This window comes from Diaporthe amygdali (assembly GCF_026229845.1).
Source record: "Diaporthe amygdali strain CAA958 chromosome Unknown NODE_4_length_2575358_cov_65_588622, whole genome shotgun sequence".
In the NCBI taxonomy this organism is placed as follows: Eukaryota; Fungi; Ascomycota; class Sordariomycetes; order Diaporthales; family Diaporthaceae; genus Diaporthe; species Diaporthe amygdali.
Window position 1 is genome coordinate 2,486,995 of NW_026517024.1, and position 18,303 is coordinate 2,505,297.

Genomic DNA, 18,303 nt, shown 5'->3' on the forward strand with positions numbered 1-18,303 from the left:
AGTCCACGCTTGTCCCCTTGAGTTCACCTCCACGAAGCCGTCCTACAACCCAACCCGGATGACACTTGCGTCTCGAATGATCTTAATTTGAAATTTCACAGCTGCATCACATTCAACACGCATAGATTCATACATCTCAGTCTTGGGCACATGTATGTTAACAAGAAATCAATTTGCACGCATGTAAGCCGCCAACACCCTGCCTTGCCCTGAAGCCCCGACTGAATGAATCCTCCCCCTGTCATTGTGCGCGGATGAAAGTGGTAATAGCCTCTCTCTGACACCCGAGCTAGTTCAACAACGCCGCCAGCATAGCATGTGCAGGTTGTCGGTGATTTTACAAGACAAGTGAAAAGGAAAATATGTCCATTTTTAATGCACCCTCAGTCCTGTGCATTGTACGGCTCAGACAGCGAAGGGTCCATCGCCGACCAGTCCGTCTCGTAATGGCTCTCACCCTGCCCGTTTGAAATTGGTTGGACCTGCCAGTCACTGCTGCCGGACCCTTGCAACAGGCCTCGCAGCTGTTCGTCTAGCTGCTGTCCATCTAAGCTTGTCGAAGTGCCGCCAAGAGTAAACCCCTCGCTTGTCACCTGACTGGCTTGGCCGTCCATGACGAAGTGCTCTATCGAGTTTGATTCTAGGAGCAGCGGGTTGTTGTGGTCGAAAGAGCCGTCGCCCGCAGCTTGGTACAGCACACCGCCGAGATTGCCGAACGAGGCGGCGAAATGGGGGTCGAACATCTGATCAGGCGCATGAGCAGTCTGCTCCATGTGTTGCTGCGGCGGCGGTGCCGTTGTGTACTGATCCATCAGAGTCTGCTGTGGCGAGTGGTATGGGTTTCCTGGCGAGGCTGTCTTGTGGAAGGCGACATCCTCCACCCCGAAGCTCCTCAGTTGCTGATTTCGGGTTGGCATGGCCTGTGACGACAAGTAATGCGACTGCTGCTGAAACGACATGTGATTGTATGGCGCCGGCATGGGCTTGTTCGGGTTGGTGTACTCATACGAGGACATTTGTATCTGTGCGCGGCCCGGAATCATCATCCCGGACTGCTGCGGCGAATACTGCGTGTAGTATGGCACCTGATGTGCATACACGTGGTCCGCGTCGGGCACGGGTGTTGTCCGATTCGAACGCGGCCTCTTGATCAACCGGCCCGTCTCGTGGTCGTAATCCTCGAGGGGGAGCTCCTCGTCGCCTTCCTCCTCCTCGGCTTTTCTCTTCAGGTCTTTCGGCTTTTTGGGGGCAAACTTGTACTCTGGCCAAGTTTTCGCGTGGTTTTCGCGCTCGATTCTGGCCCACTCGGTGAACTTATTCCGGATGTGTTCGGGCTCCAGCGGCCAGCTGTCACCGCAGACTTGCGACACAAGCTGATGGTTGTTTTGTGTGCAGTGCTCTTTGGTCCGACCTTGGTATGCTTTGCGGTACAACATGAAAGCGTTCATGGGACGCTTGATCTTGCCTGGAGTCTTACTGTTTTCGACTTCAGCCTTACGCTCAGCCTCTGACCGATTCACATATGCCTCGATGTCGATCATGGGCACACTCAAGTGTTTGGTTGACTCGCTGAGCGGTTCGGTGATCTTCGGCGTTTTCCTGGCTGCCTTTGCGCGGGCCTTCTTGGTTTGCGGCCTGTCTGAGCGACTTTTTGATGCGAGCGGCCGCATGCTCGAAGACCTGGCGACGGAGCCATTTCGCAGGCTGATGACGTCCGATCGTTGCGAGGGAGAAGATGCCGGGGTTGTGTATCCTGGTTGGACCTGACGCCTGTTAACCACTGCGCGATGCCTCTCACCCGATGCTTCAGCTTACCGGCTCCTCCGGCAGTGATGGATAAGCACTGCCGTCATGTCCATAAGCGGGCTGGAAGAATTGCGGATTGTACGTCCCTTGCGGAGCGTACTGTTGCACAGCATGTTGGTCAAGATGAGGACTCATCCCCGCTTGTGGCGCCGGACTGGACAATCTCGATGGTGGGTAAGAGGAGCTGTGGAGGCTGGTCGCTTCTGCCGAATTCTGCTCTCGTGGAAACGTCGCTGTGTTGTTGTGTTGTACCAACTCACAGAACCCTTGCGGGAGCTGGCCGTCCACGACCGAGTTGGGGGAGAGGGGCATTGAGGGACCCATAGTGTCGGGTGACTTCTCAGATTGAATCATATTGGTGGCAGCTGCAGTGGCTGAGGCTGAGCCCAGCTATTCTTAAGGGGTCTTCCGGGGCTGGGATGGATGGCCTGGCAGGCATGGAAGCCTCAGGCTGCGCAAATGGGGATTTGGGATACCGCAAGGTAGCTAGACGGGGTCAATACCAGTCTTCCAGGGCTGGTAGACAGTAGCTTGCTTGCTGGTCCCCCTCTCCTCGCACCTCCCTGAAAGGGTTGTGACGACGCGGGCCTTGGTTGATAAACCTGTTGAAAGCTCGGTCCAAGTTCAGGATGACTCCGAAGAGTGCTCAGACCTCAGGTTCTGGGTAGGACTTGATGGCAAGGGGGGATTCTTAAACAGTCCGAGACGTCAGGTCTTCTGGAAGCTCTCTACTGACTGACTGGTCTGATTTCCTGGGTTTCGTGGCAAGTGCTGCAGCAGGGTGTATTTGCTACGCTACCCTAGTGGAGCCTCTTCTGTGTTCTGTGTGCGGCTGAGAAATGGTCAGGAGTTGGTTTGTCTCTCAGCGACGACTGGCAGCAGGAGAGGCAGAAGCGGCGGCGGCAGCAGCAGCATGCGGCTTCAAATGTTTGGTACGAACCTGTTGCAAAGAGCCGAGTGGCAGGGGTATACCGCCTTTCTCCTGGGAGGTTGGCAGAACAAGACTGCTCTACCAGGACAGCGGATGCTGCCTCCTACAGGCCTGTCCTAGTAGAAGAGTGCTGCCTTGCCTATGTCCCGCAAGGCTGGTGTGTTATTTTTGGTTCTTTGTTCGTCCTTTGCGCAATCCGGACATGGGACACAGCCAAGATGTTCTGCCAAAGGCAAAGGACACTTCGTGGTGCCTTTGTTGTCAGGGCAATCCTTTGGAAGAAAGGATATTTCTAATCAGGAAGGAAGAATTCGGCAAGATAGAGGGAGCCTGTGTATGTATATTCACGCGGTTTGAATCGCCTCCGGTGGGCGGGACGTTTGGCAGGCCATGTGCTGGTAGCGGTGATGTTGATTACCGCATTCGGCCGGGCTCTAGTTCTTCACCCACGGACGCATCCTGCTAACGGGCACCCAGGGCGGGTACACCACGCCAAAAGAGCTGGGCTCGATGACCTCCCAGCGGCAGACTTTGTACTTTCGACCGTCTGCGGGCTGGCGGCCGGGTAAGCCCAATCCCTGGAGCTCACCTGCGCGGTCACAATTCCGTCCTGTCACGATGCAATTGGCAGTGGGCTTTCTCACCCAGCAGTCGAGGCCTGGGGCCCTTACATCCGGCCGTGTCACTCTCCTCATCAGCCGGAGCCAGCTTGGTGACTTGCACCTGGATGGCCCAACTGAAGGCATTTTAGATATCCTGCAAACAACACACGATCACTGGGTCATAGTTTGTACTTCCGTTGCGAATTCGGGCATGGACATGGACATGTGCTTGGGCGCGGGCATGGGCAGTACTGCTTCTCGCTCCACCTGTTCGCGCACCCGGCCGTGAGACCCTCCGAGGCAATGCGTCGGTTATTGGACCAACAAATCCGGTTCCCCGTCGTCCTAGACCAGATGATAGAGGGCCAAGGGGGTGGGCAAGACTCGAGTTGGTCCTTGGGGCGCGGGTGTAACCACCTGAGCACGCTGAGCAAGGTCGTTGCCCTTCCCATCTTTGCCATTCCAGGTCAGGCTCAACTTCGCGTCAAGGCCAACAGCAGACCGGTCTCTCTCCCCGCTGAAGAAGAAGAAGAGAGGCACGCGGTACCTGAACAGCGTGCCTGGCTGCAGAGGGTACCTGAGACACCAACAGCTTGCCTCACGCTCTTGTCGTCCGTTGGAATGAGCTAATGGGACACTTGGTTGGCTGCCGGAAACGTCCTTGGCCTGTGATTGGCCCCGCACGCGAGCCTCTCCCGCATTCCTTTGAGATCAGGGGGCGTGAGGCTAATTGCAACGGCCTGATTCCCTAAATGCGGTCCGGGAGTGCGCCGTCTCTTTCCCTCCCATTTCGATCCACTATTCCGTTGCGACAGCCGTGTTATCGTCTCTTTGGCAGCTCCATCTCTGCCGCTTGGCAGAAGCGAACGGCAAAAGGCTGTCAAGTGTCAGGCTAGATCGTCTTGGCTGCTGTGCTATAGTGGTCTGGTAAGCTGCTGCGCTCATGCATCGTTCATCGAGCGGTGTTCGCTATGCTGCAAGCTGCGGCTTGGACCTGCAGATGGCCACTTGTTGGTCTGGACCAAACAGCTGGACCCCTGCACGCCTTAACGGGTGACTGCATTAGCGCCAGTCTGTTTGAACAGCAGTTGCACAGGACGGAGGAAGAGCACGGATTAGTGGAGGAGGGAAGTGGGAGGAGACTGACTGGTTGAATCATCATGCCCAAGTAGTCTGGAGAGGTACTCGCACTCGCACGGGATGCGCCGATGCAGATGGTCGGGCAGGTAAGGCAAGGTAAGTGATCCACCATGGCGCTGCCTGAGTACATCGCGATCTTTGCTTCAGTCCAATCTTGGGTTAGGCGGGAGAGCGGGTGGCCCAGAACCCTGCAGGCGATGTGCAGGTGCCTCTCTCCTCTGGCTGGACTTGGAATGCGTCGCTACTGCAAGTTGCAGAACTGCCGGCGTGGTGGTGTTTCTACGTTTCTCGCGATATTCTAGACGGACTTCACAGTTGCTCCCCCGGATCTTTATACATGCGCGCTCTGCTTTCATCTCAGGATAAAGAGGCTTTCAAAGGATGCGCTCTGGGTCACAGAACAACGTCGATCGTGTCAAGCGAGGGAGCGTCAAAGGCTCTCGCACATATCTCTCCCATCACCGCCGTCGCTAGCCAATATCAAAGGCCCCTAAGGGGAAGACGATCAAAGGTTGTCGAGATGTGCCGCGAGATGGCTCTGGAGCTATCTCTCCTGCCAAAGAAATCTATGATCAACTATGATCACTTCTCAACTTCGCCGCGCCGATAGGTTTCCCTCGTTTCTGGTTGCTCCCCGTGTACGTACCGTCTCTCCGTCGGCTAGACAAGACATAGCCGCCTCAACCGCTTGCCTAGCTGTCCTGTTGTCTCACAACCAACCCACTCTCAGAATTACACCTCCCCATTAAGGACCCACCCACACCTCGAGACCAACCCCGGGTGCTCGGGCACCCTTACTTGAGTGCCAGCCCAACACAAACGCATCACCATCACCGCACATATACCAACGAAACGTGGTCTAGGGATGTCTCCTGTCTTGCTTCCACCCGGTCCCTGTCCTCCGTCTCTGTGTCTCTCCCCCAGGCGTTCGCCGCACATGTCCGCGGCCCCAGCTTGTCTCAGCTCAGTCGCCAGCCAGCCAGACTCTCTTGCGTGCGCTCTGACCAACAGTTTGTACCGGGTGGGTGTGCCCACTTGCTCGGAGGGGCTCTCTGACGAGTCACATCGTGCATGGTCTGGAATGGCCTTTCCTCGGTGAGTCGATTGACCTAACTGACGGGTCCAAGCACTCACGGGATGGAGGCCTATATTTTGCTCTTGGCCCAGACCTTTTCGTTGCTGTCAGCCCCCGGCCCGTGGTCTGGGGCTCTGGTCTTGTCACGCTCAGCTAGCATCGTGGATCCGGCTGCCCGCCAGCCCACTTCAGCCGGTCTGTGTATGTCTCTGCTGGGACTACTTCTGAGCTCGTGCGATATAGTCTGAGAGTATGTATCTCGTATCTAGACTCCCAGCTTACTGAACCCAAAATCGAAGCCACTTGCAACGTCCGCTTGAAATAGCACTTGAGATGGGCTACATCCCGGAAGCTTGGGGTAAGCAGGAGAGTAAGCTGGCGCTACAAAAGAACGCAGTTCATCTGATCATCTCATCACATGGGAACCCTGAGCGGGAGTAAGCCGGGAAGCCTTTGGCCACCGAGCTATGTCATGTGCAGATTGTCATCTTCACCTCATGATCGAGAGTGATCGATGGCAAGGACATGGCTCTTATGAAATGTCAACATCAGAGGTGTTTATAGTGGCGGCGCCTCCTTCAAATACGGCACAAGGCAGAAGAAAAGAAGAAGCCTTACAAAGTCGGTGAGATCTGTCACCTATTGCAAGTCTTCTGCCTCCTCCTCTGCGGCTAAATAATGCATCTGATATGAACAGGCGAGAACGAAGTTAGATGAGCGGGTTCCCACGTGCCTTCTCACCATTCGATCACTGTTCGCCTCGTCATGGATGGGGGCACGGGGGAAGGTCGAGAACACACTTAGCAGGCATGTGCAATATCGAAGTCGATTTGTAAGCGCGTGAAGTGGACGAGCAGGATACCAACTTGGGATCGAGGAGGCCGTGAGGGCACGGCTGGCTAGCTCTCGATCAGCGAGAAGATCCGTCCAGATCCTTGGGGCCGGCTCGACGTGGCTTGGGACTGGCAGGCTGACTGCCGTGTGTGGCGAGCCTCGCGGCAGGGACATGGCAAGTTAAGGCAGAGGGGGAATTGTCGCCATGAAGCAATCACATTCTGGTATACCTGGATGGCCTTCATTGTTGCCGCGTGCGTTAAAAAAGGGAAGGGGGAAAAAATAACACAAGTCAATCGTCACTTGTGCAGCGGTAAATTCCACCTATGGAAACTGTTGATGCACTTTAAGTTGAAAGCCTACGGCTTAAGCCAAATGATGCAGTAGCAACCAAGTAGATGTAGTGAATCTGTGGTATCACTTGTGGCGAGTTGACTTTGTCCAGGACTTAGCACTACGGTCCGGCTTCGCATCATGATTATCTCATTTGTTCCTAATATGCTGCCCTACCATCTAAATCTATGCTTTTGGTGTGCTCGCATGTTCTCTATACTGGTATCTTTCCTAAACCCGTTATGACTTGCCACACATTTTGCCTTCGAATGCCCCTATTCCGCACTTTGCAATTCAGCTGTCGAGGCCCATCACGGTCGCCATGGTATTTTAGGGCGCCAGGTTCAGCCACCAGTTGATGATCAATTGCTATCAGTCTTCACATCTGAAGATCGAAGTAGACAAGAAGCCTCTTACTTGCGCTGAGGAATTCAGTCTCGCCGGCCTCAAGAGCCATGGGGTACACAAGTCACCGCTGTGATGATCACACAGTCGATAATTGCATGTTCGTCTCTAATTTCTTGGAAGTATCGGAAGGCTGGACTTGCAGACTTGCGTCGAGGCCCGCGAAAGTCAAGGGGAATCATGAACCTTATGAGTCATGCTGTGATAAGGGACGGGAAGGTTCGCTGTCATGCTTGACAGGAGGAGTCAGGTCAATCTGGTGAGGCGTGGGGGATAACGCTGCAACGGGCGGCAGACGGGCATTTGCTGGGCTAGACTTGACGGCTGACAAGGTTGGCGAGTTCTTCGTGGGGGAGAGACCACCCCGAGAGGACGGTAGTGGGTCACTATCCTCTGGGCGAGGGCTCAGTCTTGGTGTTGTCATTGATGATGGGGAAGACATCAGCTGATCCAAGGCTTTTGAGTTGCTCGCGGAGTTCAGTGGAGTCTGTGACGGCTTCTGTGGGGAGACTGTTGAAGCCTCCTTTGTTTCCTTCGATGGTGTCCCGCAGCTAGGGAGGGTGCCGTTTGCGGTCGGATGTAGGGCCGGGCGATCACTAAGTGATGGATCCGTCTCTAGCTCTTTATGGGCGATTGGGCTGGATGAGTTGTAAATGCTGCCATACGCACGAGACTTGTTGGGCGACTGGTCTGGAGGCAGTAGGCTCGGATGTGGTGAAGAAAAAGGGTTGTGCGCCACACCGTTGAGCGATAGCTTCCGCGCAGGGAAAGCCCACGGCGGCTGAGGAGCCACAGAAGAGGATGTCTGTGTGACAGTAGTGTTGTCGGCTGGAGGCGAAGAGTGCTTTTGTGGGGAGGGCTCTGGAGCCATTGCGATAGTGGAAGCGCTTGCGGACGGCAGCGATACTCCGTTCAGTTGGGCAGCACCAGCGTGCGGAGACTGCTTGGACTTTGCGTCGATGTGGATGTTCGAATTCATGCCAGGAATTTGAGGTAGCGGAATTGGTGTCGTGGAAATAAGCTTGGCAGCTGGTGTCGACGTAGTCGATGGGGTCGAAACAACTTCTTTGGCCTTGACCTTGATCTTCTGCGGCTGCTTTTGTTGCTTATCCTTCCTCTCCCGCTCGACCTGTTGGCAATGGTTGCAGATGAAGTGGAAGTCGTCTCGCTCAGCCTCATCTTCATCGATGCCGAGACACTTGCTGTGTAGCCAGACATTGCATCTCTCGCAGGCAACAGAGTGCTCGCCATCGTCGACTTGTCCATGGAGCCCACAGACGCAATCAAAACTCCACTCTTCTTCTTCCTCTTCCAACTCCTTCAGTGCCTGCTTGTTCTTCTCGATCTCCGCTTTGAGGCGACGCTCGGACAGGCGACCGGCTTCGGGACCCTTGCTTCCCTCTGAAAGCTGAGCCAATTCCTCTTCATGTTGGATACGTCGAGCCTCGCGGTCGCGGACGCGCTGTTCCCTGGACATCAATCGGCTGCCACGTTCCTTCTCCATCTTGATTCTCTCTTCTTCGTGCTTCCGTGCGGCAACTTCCTCTGCCTGCCGCTTCTCACGTTCTTCTCGCTCGATCTCTTCATGCTTGCGCTGCTCCGCTTTGCCGGCGAGGCGGCTTGATCTCTTGGCATGAGCCATCTTCTGCAGACTCAGGAGCTCCTTCTCCCGTTGTGCCATCTTTCGCTTCCGAGATTCCTCTTGCTTCTCCAGTATGGGCACGAGATGGCCCTCAATCTGCTCCCGTAAAATTTTCTCGTTGGGGTCCTTCGTCTTTTTGAATGGCTCGATGCAACTGCGGACTTCATCAAGAGTGATGGCAACGCATTCCCAAGTAGCTCCATCAAGGGGATCTTCGTCGGCATGATTGAACCGCTCGTTGTTTTCTGACACGCTGCCTGTCTCATCATCGCCATTATTGCTTGTGCTGTCTACAGACGCCGCCAGACGTCTGCGTTTCGCAGACCGCGCTGCAGCTTTAGCTTTCTGTGAGTTTTTCTTTGGAGGAGCTGCGGGAGGAGCCGCGGCCGTGAGACGATACATTCGATTATCGTCTAGTACGTAGTATTCGCGGTCTTTGCGGTCCCAACCATACGGCTCGATTCTCTGTGATCACGTCAGCCGCGGCGTAACTTCACAGCTGATATCAGATGAGAACAAACCCAGTTCGTCTGGTCATCGACTCGTTGCTCATCCATATTCGGTCGAATGTTCTCGGGCTTCATCATGATAAGTTGTGTCATTTGCCATAGCGTGCGAAGCTATATCACAAATAGAGTCAGATGGCGACGAAGGACCGAAGGGTAACGGAGGCGGGACGGACTTTCTTGAAGAGATCAAAATCTGCAAATTTCTCAGTGACCTCACCGTCCCCAAAAGGATTCCTCTTGTTTGGCATCTTGGCAACAAATTGTCGTCGGGTGTATTCGTCAAAGAGTTCGTGTCTAACCGATATTAGTGCGGGCTAGGGAGTCGATGCGTCAAGGGACGTACGTCAATCCGCGATGCGACGAGAGGTGCTTCAGCATGGACAGACCAATGCCTTGTAAGGCCATGGAGTCATGCTTGAGACACTCTGTCTCGAGATCCTGTGATACTGCTCGTCAATAAAGAATGACTCTAGTAGTTGGCATAGCATCTAGCAGCCATGGGCGCGCACCTCGATGTCTAGATTGTCGTCGATCTTGACAACCTTTCCGAATATGCAGATCCATTGGTAGAGATTTGCGAAGTAGAACGAGTTCCTCAGCTGATGTATCAAGGAGTTCTCCTGGCTTTGTTCTGCAGGTGTGATGTTGGCCTCGCGCAGAGACCGCTTCCTCGAGCTCATTTTGAGCAAAGGCTGCTGAAGGCAGAGGCGCAGGCGACGGGCGACAACAAACGCGCTTATGGCCGACAAGGGACAGCTAGTAGCGATTTGACTGCGTCAGAGGGATCTGTCATCACCGAGGATGGTTGTGTCGACGATGGTGTGTGACGCTGGCTTGAATATGGCATAGAGCTCGGGCAGACCTTGAAATGTTCAGGATGAGGTTGACTGGTATTGCGACGATGATGCAAATGAACAGTGCACGCGATTCAGAAGACGCGACCGCTGCCACTTTTCTGGCCGAGCTTTGAGTGGTCCACCCTGGCCCTTGCCAGCCCACCATGATGACCACTAATCCGAGGGTTAGGGTATCCGTCATCAATCACACCACCTCCCTCGCAATCAACATGCACCTTGCCAACCTATCCATGCACAAGCCCGCCCAACTGCACTCCAAAGCAGCTCATTCTAGGAACCTAAAGTGGTACCCATCCCATCATTTTCTCGCTCAAAAAATTGGCCTCACTGGTGACTAGCATGAATAAAGGGCCAAAATTTTATGTAGACTCTCGAAATATTAAGATAAAGCCATCTTTCCCAGCAAGCCACTGACCAACTGACTGGATGGATCCTCCACCACCCCCTCCCTTTCCAATCGACCGATCACCTGCAGCTGTTGTGCCTCTTGCACTTCTTGGCCGGCTAATCCACATACATTGAGTGGGTGGCCCATGAAAGGCCAGTATCGGACGTGTAGGGACCACCACTTCGAGGAATATGGTCACATGCATAAAAGTACTCCAGCCGGGTCTATCTGTGTCGGCGGGGGTAGGCAAAGGAATATATATCACTTCTGGACTGCCATGTTCTAGCTTCTATATCATTTCTTCGTCCACCATCCATTTTGCCTTCACCATTGAGAGCCTTCTTTTCAACATACCCATAGCCCTCAACTAACATGGCGGTCTCCTCTGAAGTTGCAGAGATCATCCGTCGTAAGATGTCGCAGTACTGCCGCTTAGCTGATACCAGACAACTCCATCTCTTCGACAAAGTTGCCCTCCCCGGCGCAACCTTCAAGTATGTTGGCGCAGACGGCTCCGTAATTCATGAGAATGGCGTTGACTACATCTTCGACAACCGGGAAGCCTTCTGTACTTTCTTCCATAATGCATTTGAGACCATTCAAGTCGTAAGTAGCATGAGGAGAGGCTTTCTACTTCGAAATTTATTTATCTATTCTTTATTGGCCGAACAAGACTGAACATGTCCTAGATCCATTCAGTCGGACCAGGCGAGTTGGAGCAGATCGGTCCTGATGAGGTCAAGGCCATTTTCACTGTCATTTATCATGCGGGACCAAAAGGGACAGACGTGAAGAACCACGGGACTGGTGGAGGGCATTACTATGGGACGTGGAGGCGCGAGGGAGATGACTGGTTCATGGCAGCTCTCTATATGCAGAGGACGTACTGGATCACTCGCGACTAAGCTTGCCGACGCTCACGAACCCTTGACAATGGGATACCACTGGTATTCGGCAGTACACAGCATCGCAAATTCGCCAATTCAAGTCTGTTGCAGGGAGAATGAAACGGCAATAGTACTTTGTCGACCTTTGCGATCGACTCGGGTGTTCTCATGTCTGCATATATGTAGGCAGGTGGCAGAATGGAAGAGATCACGATGGCATACAAGATAAGGTGGGCGAGCTTTTTGGAACAAGAGCACAATACTGAAAGACAATATTCGCAGATCAAACACTGGTGTGACCGTTGCTGGATTCATGGAACTATATTGCTCTTCTTTCTGATATCGAGAATGATGATACACTTATACCGCGACAAGCATGTTCTTGACGTCTTAGGCAACGGTGGCCAAAGCATCCTCGGCATCAACACCTCGGTATTCGAAGAATTTGTTCCACTCTGGGTCATCGATCAGGGTCTGAGCCAGCCGCTTCTCGTAAAAGATAGCAAACTCAGGGCCCTCGTCGGACTCGGGCGAGGGGTCACGAGGCGGGTAGATGACGATGACACCAACGCCAATGCTGTCAATAACGTGGCGGTAGGTGGTGGGCCTCGCGAATCCCCAATTTGTCTCGTTGATTCTCGCATCGCGATGGTCGGTCTGGAGGATGGACAGCGGCGGTTTCGAGTCGATCTGGATGTTCAGGCTTGTCTTGTCGCGAACGGTGGAGACCATGTCCAGCGTCTGGGAGAGACTCGACTCAGTCACGGTGTTGGTCATTTGGCGCACGTAGCGTGCAACCTTCCACAGCGGCCAATCTGAGATAACCTCGCCTGCGGTGGGCTGTTCGACGGGAGATGTGTCGGACAGGGCCGCGAACATGACGTTGTGTTGGATGCGCGCGGGGACCTGCATGCGCCGCCGCATGTCTATGGCCTCAGCCCAGAACAGCTTTGATGAGAGATCTGTCTTGAAGACGGGGGCGCGGACACGGCTCAGGGTACGCCAGATAAAAGCGGAGAAGGCATCGTAAGTCGAGATCCAAGTGCCGTCCTCAGGGTTGGCCAACTTCTTCAGCTCGGCACCTTTGCTCTTGGGCAGGTGGAAGAGAAGTGACTGGCCAGTGGTGTGGTCTGGGTGGCGACTCTGCGGTGGAGGGCCGTCAACTTTGGCTGTCTCTGGCGGGTCTGGCTTGCAGAACCAAGATAGGTCCAAGTTCTTTCGGTCCCAAGAGGGGAAGGGGGTTTTCTTGCTGACGGCGTGGCAGTTCTCCGCCAGCTGATGGACAAAGCCAGCCCATCCCATTACATCATTCGAATAGTGGTGATGGTGGATGTTGAGAACCAGACCACCTCGGATGAAGTTTGCCTTGAAGGCTGAGGCAACTGGCCTATTGTCGGGATGAGCCTCCGGCTTCTCGCCGTAGGTCATCGGCTCAACACTCCACAGCTTCAGGTCGCCCATGGTGACCGCAGAGAAATTGGACTTCTCGAAGTCTTGGAAAGTCGGATACCCATCTTTTGGGTCATCAAGGTACTGCACGAAGAGACGAACAGTACTGTCCTTCTTCTTGACGAATGAGTGACCAAAATCGGGGTCTTTCTCGATGACACCAGCATAGTGTCGGGCCTGAGCGATGGTCCGCTCTAGGCCAGCCTTCAGGACTTCGACAGCATGTGGCTTGTCTGTATCCTCGAGTTTGAAGAACAGAGCGTAATTGTTGTATGTACAGGCAGTGAGATAGTCAAGGGTGGTGACCTTGAATCTCTCCTCCTCGGGATCGTTTTCCCAGCCGTAAGGGCGGAGGTGGAACACGTCTTGCTTAGGCATGGCAGCTGTTTGGGCTTCGGAATCAAGGCGTTGGATGTCGAATCACGAAAGGGTGTAGGTTATCTGTGCTGGACACACTCAGCAGAGAAATTCGTGCAATTCGAGATCTATATGACCCGTTGAAGGTGAGAGGTGGGTGGCGTACGGGCTCAGATCTGTCTGCCTCTAAGCTCCTTGCCTTGTCGGAGCTTTCTTATTTGCAGACTCATCAGCCTCGTGGACTGTGGGCTCTTTTCTGGCGACTGATGGACTGCCAGATAGGAGGGCACCTTGACCGCACACAATGTGATCCTCAGCAGGCACTGGACCGGAGTCTGGGTAAACAACCACCTCGCTCCCGGGAATCAACGCTCCACGCTTGGCCTCTACTACACTCACCTGTAGGAATTTGAAGATATCCTTTTTGCGGGGCAGTTGAGGCATTTGAGACGGTACCAAAGACCTTTGTCTTGGTCGTCTGATGTATATCTTGTAAGGGAAAGAGATCAGCCATATTGATGCAGCGCCCAGGGCAAGATGTAGAATTATGGAGTCGGTTGAGAAATTCGGGCTTGACTGCCCAAACCGCGAAACTACGTGTTGTAGGAAGTACATATCGCGTAAGTTCATAGAGGCAATGGAATACTCGACCAATCAAGGACACCGCGTGGATGGACTCACACATGACACCCTGCCTGGCAACACCTTAGAACCCACTTCACTACAACACCGCAGACCAGTCAGCAGCAGAACCATCAGGCCCCACACGCATCCCACACCACCTGGACCATCAGTCCCCACATGGCATTCATCGCAAGTCGTGTAAGTGGATTTGCCGAGCGCAATAATGTGGGCCGGAGCGGCCCGGGGCTTTGGTCACCGTGTACCCGGACTCCTCCCGCCGATCACAACGGAGCAGCGGGTTATTTCCACGACCTCATCTCCAGTCCTGGCGATGCCCTTGCGATGAGTATTTTGCCCAGAAACCTCAAACCCACAGATGTGCCTGCAGGAAATGAATCATGGGGACATCATGACTGGCTCTAAACTTTGAGCAACAACCCCTCCTGAGCTGCTGGATCTGCCAGGCTGGATGAGGCAAGGATCTGGGGCCGCGTCCTCAGTACCTGTGCTAGCACAGTAAGAGCAATCCTTCATGAACACCCCAGGCAACCAGTCAATCACTTGTCAGACCGCCGGTCACGGAAACGGTGGTTTTTATTCCCCGTGGCATGGGTTGTCCATCGTGGTGCCTCGGACAATCGGCATATAGGACCACAATACATGCCAAGATTACATCAGGTACCATGGTACAACTGATGGCCGTTTCCTTCTTTGGAGTATCTCGGTTGATGATTCCGTTCGCATACGCTGGTTATGTTCGTGGCGAACTTCGAGTACAAAGACGGGCAGGGAGGTAGGCAAGGTGGTCCACCATCACTAGTTCTTCGAGCAACGACTCCAACTCCAGCAAGTTGGCCGGGGAGAGACCTCTCCGTGGTGGGCAGATGAAAGGCATGTGATGGTCAAGTCACGCAGGACAGGGCTATTGTGCATGAGAGCCAAGTCGACTGATCTCGTGATTTCCGACCAGGCGGGTAAACTCATGCTTTTGTCGGCAGAGAGGCGGCGTAGCATCGACGTGCGTCAAGGCAACGCAACTCTGACAAGTCAAGAGCCAGGACTAGTATGTCGGTGGTCCACAGAAGTCAGGAGCCCCTTGGCAAAGCAACCCAATGCAGTGGAAAGTTAGAAGTTGAGTGCTGCGAGGTAGCCATGGCAGGTACGAGGCCTTCCCGGTGTTTTGCTGGCGCGCTATGAGTAAGGACCGAGTTTGGGCCATGTCAAACTCAGGGGCGAAATCTTACAGATCTCATTCTCGTACCTGCATCTCTTGAAGGTTTTGAGGTTCAGGTGGAGGTTGTTGGTCTAGAGAAGGGCGAACTTCGCGACATTGCTAATGAAAATTAATCTCCATCAGGAAGAGTCTTCTCGATGGCAACAGTGAGTTTTCCGTTTCAGGCAGTGAAATATGATCTTTCAGAAGTCTGAAGCAGGACGTGCCTAGCAAATTTTCTCCTATGTTCCGGAACCATTCAGCCAGGCTCTTCATTCGGAAATATTCCTGACGCTCGTTCAATACTATCATCAGGGGTTGAAATCTCAAAACTGGCTCGTCTGGCGCTCTTCATTCTTTTCTTTTGTCTTCTTCTCCGGAAGCTTCATTCTTGACAATCAAACGGCCAAAAATAAGGCCCATTTTCTCTGGCAAGCAGCCAAATAGCCACTCATTTGATCAAACAGCGAGCGCTGGCATTCGCTCACCGAATTCCGAATTCCTCCCATTGTCACAATGGACGCGATATTGAACGGGCCTGCCATGGCGCCGCCTGCGGGCGAGACGTCAGACTTCGAGAATCCGCCCAATGAGAATGGACTGGCCATCGGTGTGCTTGTCACGATGATTGTCATTTCCACCTTTTGTGTCCTGGTCCGCCTGTACGCGCGTGTATACTTGCTGAGGAAAGTTCAAGTTGAAGAGAGTGAGTGTTGGTCTCTGTTCGTGATGCCCAATTTTTACCTGGCCTCCACATGGGACGCATCAGACAAGTGGGCCATCACTCTAGCTTAGAATTGCATAATGGCTAATTATGAGATCTGTTCCAGTTCTAGTTGTTCTCGCATATGTTGGTTATCCCATTCAAATGAAATATAGACGCCGACCTAATGAAACTCATTCTAGGGATGCTATTGGGGAGCTGCATGGGCAGACTTTGCAATGGTCGAGACTCCAGGCTACTTTGTGCACACATGGAACGTGAGGGTAAAGGACATGCTGCCCACCCAATACGTAAGTGAGCATGTCTCTGTCATCATCCCAGAACCACGAGCTGATTATAAAGTAGTATATCCTCGTCTTCGGAGTCTGTTACTCCTTCGTACTTCCGTTTCTCAAGGTCGCTATCCTCACGGAGTGGACTCGCATGTTCGTTCCTAGGGGCACTCACATGAAGAATGCCTTCTTCTGGGGCTGCATGACAGTCTGTTTCGTCCAAATTGGGGCAGGAGTTGCCACTATCATTGCTCTCAATCTCCAGTGCATTCCTCACGCCGCCATTTGGGATCTTACCATCACAGACGCTCAGTGTTTCGAACTTTACCCGCTCCAGGTGTCTTCGGCCAGCATCCAGCTCGTCTCTGATATTGCCATTTTCTTATTGCCACAGCGTGTCATTTGGACTCTGAAAATGACATGGCAGAAGAGGCTGGGCGTCTCCGTGGTCTTCGGCCTCGGCTTGCTGTAAGTCTGCAAGACAAAGTCTGCATTCCTTTTTTTATCCCGGTAGACTGACATGAGGACATCACAGCGCCTGCGTTTCGGCAGCCTTCAGACTGGCCACAACCGTTGCTTATGGGGAGGCAGCTGACGCGATATATGCTCTTGGGCCTCTCGTTTTCTGGGCAACAGCAGAGATGACATGTGGTTTCTTTGTGTGCTGCAGTAAGCCAAACCCTTTAACCCCAGTCATTGGAGCTGCTACAGTCTTTCCCAAGACACTCAAACCATGCTCTGGAAGCTATATGCTACCGACGTATTTGATTTCGGCTTAAGACTCAGGTGCTTTTCGCAATAGTTGCTAATTAGAGGACGATGATAGTGCCTTGTATACCGAAGATCCTCAGGGACACCGGTGTCCTCAAGAACATCAAAAGAGCGTTTGGTATGAATACAACTACCACCAAAGGACCCTCGAACAACAAATCGGCCCAATTCAGCAGCAATATATCGCACGGAAAGTCCGTGACTGCGACGAGCAAGGCCTACTACAAGTTGGACGAGGATGGAATTCCGATGGATCCGGTTGAATCTGAGTCCACGGAGCAACTTCACAACGCAAAACTCAGTGCTGGGATCACACGGACGACTCGTATAATTGTCAGTCAGGACAGCCGGCCGATGACTAGCGATGTTGAGGCTGGTAATGGCGCTCGACCGGGCGACCATAACGACGAGTGGCCCAGGCCAGGGTACAGGTGAACAAAGTTCATCGTAGTCTGACAGGCCACCTTCACTCCCCTCTACTTGAATCCGAGATTTGTCTATGAGAAATAACTTGGATGAATCAGAAGGGAAGGGGAAAGGCATTTCGCCAGGGTAGTTCGGGATCATGCATCTGCAGTATAATTTTACACTGCTGCGGTTGTGGCGCGACGCAATCAGGCATACACCCATGGTCTCGTACTTTATGAATCGCTCTTTGGAGCAGGAGGATTAATTAATTGTGAAATGGTAATGAAAACACCAGCTTGCTAAGACACGGGTACTGTATTTACGGGGCTTCTGCTCAATCTTTCTCAAAATGTCCCACCCCCACATTTGCCTTTGTAAGTGGCCTGGGGTTTGGGTTTGGGATGGTCCGTGCAGCCATCCCCCTTTCCTGGCCCCTCCTATTTCGACGACATCCCATGGTGATGTAACCTCAGCCTGCATGTGATATCTCATGTACATCTATTACGTGTTGCCCAGACAAGAACGAGACTTCGTTCCACCGCGTTCGCGACTCTCGCCATCCGTACAGCAATATCGAACGCAGGAGCCGGACCCCTTCAACCTTGGCACTTACTCGCAGGGAACTTGAGGGATTCCTAAGTACCTGTTTGAACAAGCAGAGAACTCGACACCCACGAAGGCTATCCTATCCAGCGCCTTGGAACTCTTAGAGCAAAGCGTGGGCGATACAAATGTGACCGAGTCGAATTCCTTGATTGCACATTTCCGAAGGGCTAACTTGCGAACTCCTACACATTCTTCTGTTCCAACGCGCATATGATCGTATGGTGGACCATGTTTTCCTAGGCTCTGGCGGCCAGCCAGCCGGTCCCGGTGGTAGCAGGATGTCAGCTTCGCCGCCGGTCCCATATTTCTCACGGCCATAACGACGCACCCTGGATCCTGAACTCCCTAGGCATGTACTTCCACTGGAGACAAATGTCGTCTCCGGTCTTGGGAGATGTAACAATCAAATGACTCTGCAAAGATGATCATTTCCGTGGACGGCAGACCGACTCGAGGAATGTAAACAGACC

General features: G+C 53.3%; 6 protein-coding genes across 6 annotated transcripts; 3 read left to right on the plus strand and 3 right to left on the minus strand.

Annotated features, from left to right (window-relative positions):
- Positions 1-383: 383 nt before the first annotated feature.
- J7T55_008945 (HMG box protein) lies at positions 384-2,160 on the minus strand (the record flags this gene model as incomplete). The annotated part of the gene is made up of 2 exons (XM_053139315.1): positions 384-1,763; positions 1,816-2,160. The coding sequence occupies 2 exons, from the start codon at positions 2,158-2,160 to the stop codon at positions 384-386; spliced, it is 1,725 nt and encodes a 574-aa protein (XP_052998217.1).
- A 1,195-nt stretch (positions 2,161-3,355) lies between these two features.
- J7T55_008946 (uncharacterized protein) lies at positions 3,356-3,969 on the plus strand (the record flags this gene model as incomplete). Its single annotated transcript, XM_053139316.1, has 2 exons — positions 3,356-3,517; positions 3,589-3,969. The coding sequence occupies 2 exons, from the start codon at positions 3,356-3,358 to the stop codon at positions 3,967-3,969; spliced, it is 543 nt and encodes a 180-aa protein (XP_052998218.1).
- A 3,344-nt stretch (positions 3,970-7,313) lies between these two features.
- On the minus strand, positions 7,314-9,957 carry J7T55_008947 (uncharacterized protein; the record flags this gene model as incomplete). The annotated part of the gene is made up of 5 exons (XM_053139317.1): positions 7,314-9,233; positions 9,290-9,388; positions 9,451-9,571; positions 9,621-9,715; positions 9,787-9,957. The coding sequence occupies 5 exons, from the start codon at positions 9,955-9,957 to the stop codon at positions 7,314-7,316; spliced, it is 2,406 nt and encodes an 801-aa protein (XP_052998219.1).
- Positions 9,958-10,894: 937 nt separating this feature from the next.
- Positions 10,895-11,427, plus strand: J7T55_008948 (uncharacterized protein; the record flags this gene model as incomplete). The annotated part of the gene is made up of 2 exons (XM_053139318.1): positions 10,895-11,128; positions 11,212-11,427. 2 exons carry the CDS (start codon positions 10,895-10,897, stop codon positions 11,425-11,427), a joined length of 450 nt encoding a protein of 149 aa, XP_052998220.1.
- A 372-nt stretch (positions 11,428-11,799) lies between these two features.
- Positions 11,800-13,236, minus strand: J7T55_008949 (uncharacterized protein; the record flags this gene model as incomplete). Its single annotated transcript, XM_053139319.1, has 1 exon — positions 11,800-13,236. One exon carries the CDS (start codon positions 13,234-13,236, stop codon positions 11,800-11,802), a length of 1,437 nt encoding a protein of 478 aa, XP_052998221.1.
- A 1,356-nt stretch (positions 13,237-14,592) lies between these two features.
- On the plus strand, positions 14,593-17,254 carry J7T55_008950 (uncharacterized protein; the record flags this gene model as incomplete). The annotated part of the gene is made up of 8 exons (XM_053139320.1): positions 14,593-14,632; positions 14,724-14,902; positions 15,197-15,219; positions 15,520-15,758; positions 15,987-16,066; positions 16,122-16,516; positions 16,584-16,717; positions 16,875-17,254. 8 exons carry the CDS (start codon positions 14,593-14,595, stop codon positions 17,252-17,254), a joined length of 1,470 nt encoding a protein of 489 aa, XP_052998222.1.
- Between the last annotated feature and the right edge of the window lie 1,049 nt (positions 17,255-18,303).